Source organism: Perognathus longimembris, chromosome 6, assembly GCF_023159225.1.
Source record: "Perognathus longimembris pacificus isolate PPM17 chromosome 6, ASM2315922v1, whole genome shotgun sequence".
NCBI lineage: Eukaryota > Metazoa > Chordata > Mammalia > Rodentia > Heteromyidae > Perognathus > Perognathus longimembris.
Window position 1 is genome coordinate 13188977 of NC_063166.1, and position 9483 is coordinate 13198459.

Sequence of the window (9483 nt, forward strand, 5' to 3'; positions counted from 1 at the left end):
AGTGACTGTTGATCCACAGCCTCCCATCATCCAAAGCAGGAACTTTTCTCCATGTGTATGTACCAAGCCGCCAGTGCAGAAGGCCCAGTGAGTTCCTCTACCTTCATGCCCAGGCACTGTGCTTCTTTACCCAGAAACAGACACGTAAACTCAGAGAACGGCTCTGATTGGCTGCATAGAGCAAGGGTCTTCCTGTAACCAACAATCTGTTCTTTACCTCCATCTTGTTCCTTCCCCCCTCAACAGCCTAGGACTCACTTAGTTAAAGCCCAGGAGGGCAATGGCCCTCTCTGTGGGGCTGGTCCTGGGGCTGTACATGCTGGTGACTTTCCTGAGCCCCCAGGAAGCAGGGGTTATCAAAGGTGAGTGTGGAGGGCCCCTGGGAAGAAGGATACAACACTGAGGGTGAATGTTCTTCTCTTTCTGGTTTATGGACAACTTGCTCCACCTAGAGACTCCACATCCCTTTCACTTCTACCACAGCCATTCCGGATGCAAACGAAGGACTGGAATTTATGTTCAGACTTCTTCTTATTCTTTCCTCTTTTCTGAAACCCTTACCCCTGACAGCTGGAAGCACCCCGATTTCTCTACCACTTCCTGGCCCACAATGTACCCTGTTAGTGCAACTCCATTACAGAGTTCACTATTCTCTCTAGATGTGAACTCCAGGTGTGCACATCCTTGTTTAGCTTGTTGTTTTGTTTTGTCTTGTTTTTTTTTTTAAATTTTATTTCATTGGGTTACCATTGTGCTGTGTGTATAACAGTCCATGAACACTAAGCAAATAACTTCAGAGATCTAAAGGAACCTGACCAACTGAAACCTAGCTTCTAATTTTTAGGAAATTGAGCACGTGGTTATGGATTAAGACATGTTCAGTGGACACAGTCTGAGAGAGAAGAGCAGGGACATGAGCCTTGAAGCCCTGACCTCTTGTCCAGTGCCCTTCATAATACCTCTGGCCACTTTTTCCAATACCCCAGTCTGTGTGTGTCACAGAATTTCCTTAATGTTCCTGTCAGTCATCACCTATTTTCCCTCCCTCCCTCAAGTTGCATTTCTATCCTCAAAGTTCTACTTCTGTGTCTGCCTTTGGTCATTTCTTGGTCACCCCCCCACCCCCAAATTCACTGTCTCACACACAGGACCTGACAACACAGCCAGAGCAGATGTTGTTCATGAGATGACGACCTCATTTTGGGGAGTCGCAGGTACCATCTTAGGCAGCTTGTTCTCTTCCGAGCCTGGGTTGGCCCTGGCGTTCTGGGCTTGAGCCTGGACCCTTTATCTTTTCCAGTCCATCCCACTACAGTGCTTCTGCTCTGGGAGGGTCAGGCCAGTGTCAGAACGGGACTCAGCCTCCATACGTGCCCCGCAGATGTGGCCTAGGCTGGGACTCCACCAACATCTCCCCTATCACGGATGAGTGATACCCTTTTCTCCTCTCTCCCCCTGGCCCCACTTTCACTCAACACAGCTGATCACATGGGCTCCTACGGACCAGCTTTCTACCAGTCCCACGGTGCCTCAGGCCAGTTCAGCCATGAATTTGATGGCGAACAGCTGTTCTCCGTGGACCTGAAGAACAGCCAGGCCGTGTGGCGCCTGCCTGAGTTTGGTGACTTCATGAACTTCGACCCACAGCGGGGGCTGATGAGCATCGCCATGATCAGAGCCCATCTGGATACCTTAGTGGACCGCTCCAACAGAACCAGAGCCACCAGTGGTACTTCGCCCTCCCCCTGCCCCCACCCAGCCAGGCAGGGGAGGCCCAGAGAAGTTTCTCCCTCCACCTAGCTCCCCCCACTCTGCCATATTCTTGCTCACTTCTCCCCCACCCCAACACCCTCTTTTTCCCTCAGGCAAGATCCCTTTGTGGAAAGGCACAATGTCCCATTTCCTCCCTAATCTCCTTTCCCTGTTTCCCTCCTCTCCAGCCCCAGAACCCCCTGTCTGCAGAAAGCTAACTGGGAGGAAATACCCCTTCATCCTGGTCCTCACGAGGCCCAGACGTAACGGGGTGAGCCTTTGGAATTCAGGGCTTTGTTCCTTCTAGTGCCACCAAGGGTGACCGTTCTTCCCAAGTCTCGAGTAGAACTGGGGGAGCCCAATACTCTCATCTGCATCGTGGACAACATCTTCCCCCCTGTGATCAATATCACCTGGCTGCGCAACGGTCACGCCATCACCGAGGGAGTGACCCAGACCAGCTTCTATACTCGGCCTGACCACTTGTTCCGGAAGTTCCATTACTTGACCTTCGTGCCCTCCGCGGAGGACGTCTACGACTGCAAGGTGGAGCACTGGGGCCTGGACGCGCCGCTCCTCCGGCACTGGGGTAGGGAGACACCCCTCTCGAACCCATGTTTCTTTTACAGTTCTTTCCCCAGCCTCCTGACCGCCCTTTCTCTCCCAGAGCCTCAGGTGCCTACCCAACCACCAGATACCACGGAGACCATGGTGTGTGCCCTAGGCCTGGCCATCGGCCTGGTGGGCTTCCTCGTGGGCACCATCCTCATCATCTCAGGCAGGATTATGGCTAGTGCTCATAGTGCTCCCAGGTACAGAAGCCTGAAGAATGGCATTACATTTCTGGGAGGGGTGGAGGGAAGGGAGGTGGGCCACTCAGAATAGGATGGGCTGGGGAATCGTAGACAATGGTGAGGGAAGAGAGGTGGAGACGGGTATTGGACAGGAAATAGAAAAGCAGGAAGTGAGGGGAAGAAGTGAGGTTTTGCTTGACCAAAGTTGGTCCTAGGTGTCTTTCTACTTTAGGCAATGAGCTGAGAGATCATGGGAAATGACCTGTGGATTCCACGAAGGTCTCTGGAATGCTGGGCTCCTCAGAGGATGTGGGGGAGGTGACCCATGAGCTTGGCCTTATTGGTGGCCATCTTCAGGCCAGTACAGTTGTGTCATACTGAATCAGATCCATTGGGTGCTACTTCGCTCATGGGCTGTTTCTCGAGGATTCCACGACATCTACCTCCTGCATTCAGATTTCCCTGAAAGCTATGCAGAGTAGTGTCTTGTTTATTACACCTCCACTAACCAATAAGAGTTGTGTAGAGCACAGGGAGAGAAAAGGCTCACAGGAATGTCAGCTGTGTCTGGCTGTGATCTGAGTAGAGAGGCCACTGGCAATCCAGTTATGATCTACAAAGTCACCTTTGGGTTTCAGGCAGACAAAGCAAGACCCAAGACCTAGCTAAGATGGCTACTTCCCAATAGTGTTAAACATATTAGGAGAGTAGCAGAGTAGACCTGGAAATTTTCTTGTGCCTTGGGCACAAGGTCTAATGAATTCACCTGAGCACTCTCTAAATATGGGGCCTGGAAGATTTCAGTTAATTGCAAACAAAAATAAAACACATAAGAAGATATGTGACTACACAAGGGAATTCATGTCAGTTACCTAAAGTGTAACATAGACCAGTGGCTTTCAAGCTGAAAGGCACTTAAGAATCACTTGAGAATTTTTTTAAAAGTACAATTATCACCCAAAAGTATGGAATTAGGATCTGTGAGGAGTAGGGATGGTGACAGGGACTCTGGGACTCTTTGTTTGGTTTTTGCCAGTCCTGGGGCTTGAACTCAGGGCCTGAGCACTGTTCTTGAGCTTCTTTTGCTCAAAGCTAGCACTCTACCACTTGAGCCACAGTGCCACTTCTGGCTTTTTCTGTGTATGTGGTACTGAGGAATCGAACCCAGGGCTTCATAGATGCTAGGCAAGCACTCTACCACTAAGCCACATTCCCAGGCCGATTCTGCTTTTTAATATGTTCAGAGGGGTCAGATGCTGCCCTCCTGGCCTATGCAGTGGGCTGTAACTGTGTCCTGAAAGGATGTGGTGCTAGTGGATCTCTGTTTTGTGCACCCATTACTTATATTTCTTTGTATAACCTTTCACTTCCTGAGAGGGTGAATAAGGCAAGCTTTTTGTGCTTGCATGTCAGAAAATACTTTCATTCTACTCTTAATACAAGGTGGGCATAAAATTCAAGAATGGAAATAATTTCCAGCAGTATGTTGATAATATTTTCCCATGGTCTCTTAGCTTCTAGTGTTATTGTTACAAAGTTAAAGAAAAAAGACCTTCAGTCCTAGAACTTTGTATAAGTCTATTGTTTGTTTCCTTCTCGAAGCTTGCAGGATGTTTCTTTGTTTCTTTTTTTCCTCCCTCCTGTTAAACATTTCTCTATGTACTCCATTAACCCTCCATTAGCCCTGACACAGTGCTGAGGCCTTGGGAAAGTCTCTTCCCTCCAGTCTTTGTCTAGCTTGGTTATTCAGACATATTGTTGGTTACTTAAGCAGTGAGGCATGCTGAGTCTTAATCTCTGTGGTTCTTTCTAAGTGGCAGCTCGGCTGCTTCTAGCTCAGGCTTCAGGCAGGGAAATCTGTAGTAAGGGGTGATTGAGTGCAAAGAAGCACACCACCACCTCCTTCCTCCCCCTGGGGGCCTCCCTCTCTACCTTTGATGCTACAAGGAACAGGATTCTCTTGGGACCCACAAACCATGGTGCCCTCTTCAGTTGGGGAGGACCTCTCCCTCTCTGCCTTGTCCTATTGCATTCCTTTTTTTTTTCTTTTCTGTCAGTAGTGGGGCTTGAATCAACTCTCGCCCCTGAGCAATTCAGCTCAAGGCTAGCGTTCTACCACTTGAGCCACAGAGCCACTTCCAGTTTTCTGGTGGTTAACTGGAGATAAGCGTCTCACAGACTTTCCTGCCCTGGCTGGCTTAGAACCTTGATCCTCAGATCTCAGCCTCCTTGAGTAGCTAGGATTACAGGCGTGAGCCACTGGCATCTGGCTATCCTATTGCATTCCAAGGCACCCCCTAGCACTTATTTTTATTTTTATTTTTAGTGTATTTGGGACAATGTCAAGCACACATTAGACTCCAGGAAATTCAAAGACAGAAGATGAAGAGTCTTATAGGTGGACATCTGTAGTACCTTGTATCACAATCCCCAATACAAGAGAAGATCAAAGAAAAGCATTATTCAGCTAACAGTATTTCCTTTGTTCCTTACAACTGCAAGTTTAATAAAATTATCCTTATTTTACGGAAGAGAAACTGACTTTCAGATTACTTAACTTGCCAAGGTCAGATAACGAAGGGGGTGGCTGGGAAGGTCTCTCTGATGCCAGAATCCACATTGCCCTCTTGTATTGCACTGCACAGAGCAAATGGAATGACCTTCAGCACTGCTAGGAAAGCTCTACAAGATTTTTACTGCCTTTGGGAAACTAATTTCTGTTGAGGCTTCAGCAGAGACATCAGGAAATGGAGTGAAGCTGCAAAATGGTCAGGTTCCAGAATCACTGAAGGGTTGTATATGTGTGTGTGTGTCTATGTGTGAGTGTGGGTGCTGGTTCTGGGGCTTGAACTAAGGGCCTGGTTCATATCCCTTTGCTTTTTTGCTCAAGGCTAGCACTCTACTACTTGAGGCATAGCTCCACTTCTGTTTTTGTTTTGTTTTTTTTTTTTTTTTGGTGGTTAATTGGAGATAAGAGTCTCACACATTTTACTGCCACTGATGCCCAGCAATTGAGGAGGATTTTACATCTGTCTGTATAATTCATGTAATTTCCCTTGTTCACTTTCTTGCTTAGAATATATCTAGCTGGGCACCAGTGGCTCATGTCTGTAATTCTAGCTCCTCAGGAGGCTGGGACCTGAGGATCACAGTTGGAAGCCAGTCCAGGAAGGAAAGGCTGTGAGACTCAACTCCAAATACCACCAAAAAGCTAGAGGTGAAGCTGTCTCAAGAGGTAGAGCACTAACTTTGACCAGAGAAGTTCAGGAACAGAGCCTAGGCCTTGAGTTCAAGCCCTAAGACCTATAGATAGATGGATGGATGGATAGGTAGGTAGGTAAGTAGGTAGGTAGATAGATCAATCGATCTAAATCCCAGCCTGGCTAACAGGATATATGATATGGATAGGTCTGTCTCTCCCACCTTACCTCCCTCCATTTTTTTTTTAATTAATCAACATTATCTTTCCTTGGAATCCTGCTGCCCAAGATGCTAATACTAATGCCTCCAACTCATCCATTTATACTCCCGTGGTACCAATTCCAATGGGCTTCCTTGAGCAGCTTTGCCAAGTAAACCACCTGCTTCCTGTCCCTCATCTCCCATGTTATTCTATTTGTCTTTGGAGACAGATTCCTGCCCCGGGTGGAGTCTTTTTTCTGGGGCTTCTCTTTCTCTTTAACCACTCGGATCGTTTTCCAGGGAGGAGACCATGCATGTGGAGGAAGAGTCACGTCCTGTGCTCCTCTCACCTCGGCTTAGGATATGGCTGCCGATGGTCTTATGATTCGGCTCCATCTTGTGTAACGCAGTTTGTGTGGAACCTCCAAATCAGAGTCAATCTAGTGTCTCAAGGAGAGGACTCCTTGGCCTTCCGGCCCTCTGGACATGTTGTTACCATTTCCTCAGAGTTTCCATAGCACTCCTAAGACCAGGTTAGATTCCTAGTTGCCTTTCATTCTCTCCCCTCTCCCCGCCCCCCCCCCCCCCCAGAATAGGGACGTTATTCATTAGGTGTTTAATGAATGGATTGACTAAAGAACATAATCAAGTCAATCTGCTCTGAAATTCCTTGGTGACCTGTCCAAATGAAAAATAAATCATCAGGCTGAGGGACTCAGGCCGGTAATCCCAGCTACACAGGAGGCAAACAGGAGAATCAAGAGTAAGATCTTAATCAGTAAACTGTGTGGGGTTACACACCTGTCATGACAACTACAAGGGAGGCTGTAGATATGTAGTTCAAGGGCCGGCCCACCCAGGCAAAAATGTACAACTATTTGAGAAGTGAGTAAAGCAGAGAGGGCTGTGTGTGTGTGTGTGTGTGTGTGTGTGTGTGTGTGCGTGCGCGCAAAGTGGTAGAGTCCTTGTCTAACCCGAGTTTAAACCCCAGTACTACCAAGGGGGGAGGGGAGAAGAAAAGGAACTAAACATTTTCTGCTATAAGGAATATTGTTTTCATCATCCCTATATTTCATTTGACTACTCAAGTGTTCCAAGCAATAATATAACCACATTATATTATCAAGTCAGCAGCCTGACCTCACCTGACGTTTCCTAAATTGCTCCATGAAACTCAAATGATCAGAAGTGTTAGTATCTTTAAGAAAACTAAACACAATACCTTCCTCCTTAGACATTTTAACACATGTACAATAGTGCCATAGGTATCCTTATAATTACAGAAGAAATTTGCCTTCTGAACATGATGTGCCATTATCTGTATTAACAAAGATTGGAAATACATTCAATCAGAGTGAAGCAGTTGCACTGGGGATACAGCTCAATGTTTAACATACACATGGGCCTGCCTGGGTTTGCCCCCAGCACTGTAAGGAAACACAAGAGTGAAATAGTTGGAAGAACAAGGTAGAACCACACTATGTAGTGAGGCAGAGCTGTTAAAAAGAATGAGGACGCTCTCTTAGAACAGATTTAGGCTACTTTGGGGATGAGAGAATGAAGATGTACATATGTACGCATATGTGTGTTTGCAAAAGGCCACATTAGAAAGACAAAGAATCAATAAAAAGGTAGTGCAAGGAGACTTGGAACTCTAGTGCAAGGTGGAGACAGATTTATGGATGGAAGCTACCCAGAGGATATTGTTTAGAAATACTATGCAAATAAGGACCAAAGAAGGTAGATGCTACCTTCTTATGGAAAACTGAGGTTGAAGCTTCAGCAACTGCAAGGTGCCCTGTGCAGTGTGCACGAGGAGTGGTAACAAAGTCAGAATCTCCACGTGAGACGTCTCAGAGGTAAAAGGAGACAAACTCTAAGGTCTGATCTTCCTTTATGATCCTTTGCAACGGAAAAAGTTTACATTTCAAAAGCAGGGGAAAAAAAGAACCTACATGAATAAAACTGACTAGATTCAGGATGGTTATGAGCTATATAGCCAACAGATGGCACCAAAGTTCCTCTGTGGCAGTGTTCAATTGCCTTAGAACTGCCACTGACTTAAAACAACTGACTTGCCAAGCAGGTAGCATTTTTTAGGTAATAAACTGTCCAGTTTCTACTACAGGAAAGCTCTGTGCTAAGGGATCAAGGACAGTCTTTCATTTACCGCTACTTTGCTCCTCTAGTGTGATTTAAAATAACCTTTTCTCTTAGTTTGCCACTTAATGGGGCCTCCCCATCTACATTGCTTGATACCTTTAGTTTCCAAATACTTTCCATTTGCTGGGCTAATGGTTGCAGTATCTTACCCATTTTCAACCCATCAACTTCAATCTAAATCTCTGATGCTATTTTTCCCCCAGTCAGTCCTGTGGCTTGAACTTAGGACCTGGGCTCTGTCCTCGAGTGTATTTTTCTCAAGGCTAGCCCTCTTAACTTCTTGAGCCACAGCTGCACTTCTGGTTCACTGGAGATAAGGGTTTAAATGGACTTACCTGTCTATGCTGACTTTGAACCCCAGCCCTCAGATCTCAGCTTCCTGAGCAGCTGGGACTACAGGCCTGGGCCTGGCTCTGTTATTTTTGAGATGGGGACTATCTGCTTAAGCTGGTCTCTTTCCATGTTTTCCCTAATAGCTGGGACTAGAGGCATCCTGTGTAGTCAATTTCTTTTAAGGGTATCTCCTAGATTCCTTCCTATCAGTCCAAAGGACTGGAAATCAATGCAGCAATCACAGATATGGATCCTGAAGCTAGAGACAGTCCAGGTTCAAATCCTACCTATGCTGTTCAGTACCTGTTTGAGCTAACTCCTCTGTACCTCATTTCTTCATCTAACAAGCATGGGATTATCTAATAATTGATAGTTACCTCACAGGATCATTAACGATAACCAAATGGAAATTATTTTTGGCAGTACATGGCACATAGTAATAACATAATTACGCTATCAGTACTTAAGATACATTCAAATGCTTATTATGCATAGAACTTGGATGAAAGTTCCTGACTGAGCTTTCCAGACTACTTACCCAGAAAACTAAGCCTTCCATTTCTGCAGCTTCAGCATCACAGGCAAGTCTCCGGTTTTCTTTTGTAATGTCTATTGCCCTCCCTGCTTTCCAAATAAGCCTGCGCTTACTTTCACAGGTGCTTCTGTGGCTGTTAGCATTGCTCCTTTCCCCACACATAATAAACAGGAAACAAGAACTCGTGAAGGTTGCCCATGGCCAGCAGCTTAAACCAGTAATACTAGCTACTCAGCGAGCTGAGATCTAATGATTGGCTTGAAGCCAGCCTGGGCAGGAAGAGTGGTTCAAGTGGTAGGGTGCTAGAATTTAGGGACAGGGACTCCTGGCTGAGTTCAAGCCCCAGGTCTACCTGGTCTGTAGCCCGAGTCAAATCTTCATCTCTTCAAGCATTTAGCCTATTCATGCAATTTAACTGTATAGTAAGGTAGACCAGAAAATGTTTTCTGAACAGAATCTAGCCCAGGCTGGCCTTAAACTAGCCGTCAGCACAAAGAGGCTCAG

General features: G+C 46.4%; 1 protein-coding gene across 1 annotated transcript; it reads left to right on the forward strand.

Annotated features, from left to right (window-relative positions):
• The first annotated feature begins 227 nt into the window (after window positions 1-227).
• LOC125352718 (HLA class II histocompatibility antigen, DO alpha chain) lies at window positions 228-2808 on the forward strand. The gene is made up of 5 exons (XM_048348004.1): window positions 228-362; window positions 1481-1729; window positions 2060-2341; window positions 2420-2564; window positions 2779-2808. The coding sequence occupies exons 1-5, from the start codon at window positions 281-283 to the stop codon at window positions 2783-2785; spliced, it is 765 nt and encodes a 254-aa protein (XP_048203961.1). The 5' UTR covers window positions 228-280; the 3' UTR covers window positions 2786-2808.
• The last annotated feature ends 6675 nt before the right edge of the window (window positions 2809-9483 follow it).

What these genes read in the sequence shown, in the direction of transcription:
- LOC125352718 (XM_048348004.1), top strand. Translation starts at nt 281, where the DNA reads ATGGCCCTCTCTGTGGGGCTGGTCCTGGGGCTGTACATGCTGGTGACT. An exon ending in GGAAGCAGGGGTTATCAAAG is followed by an intron (nt 363 to 1,480) that starts GTGAGTGTGGAG and finishes CACTCAACACAG; the next exon opens with CTGATCACATGGGCTCCTAC. An exon ending in CAGAACCAGAGCCACCAGTG is followed by an intron (nt 1,730 to 2,059) that starts GTACTTCGCCCT and finishes TGTTCCTTCTAG; the next exon opens with TGCCACCAAGGGTGACCGTT.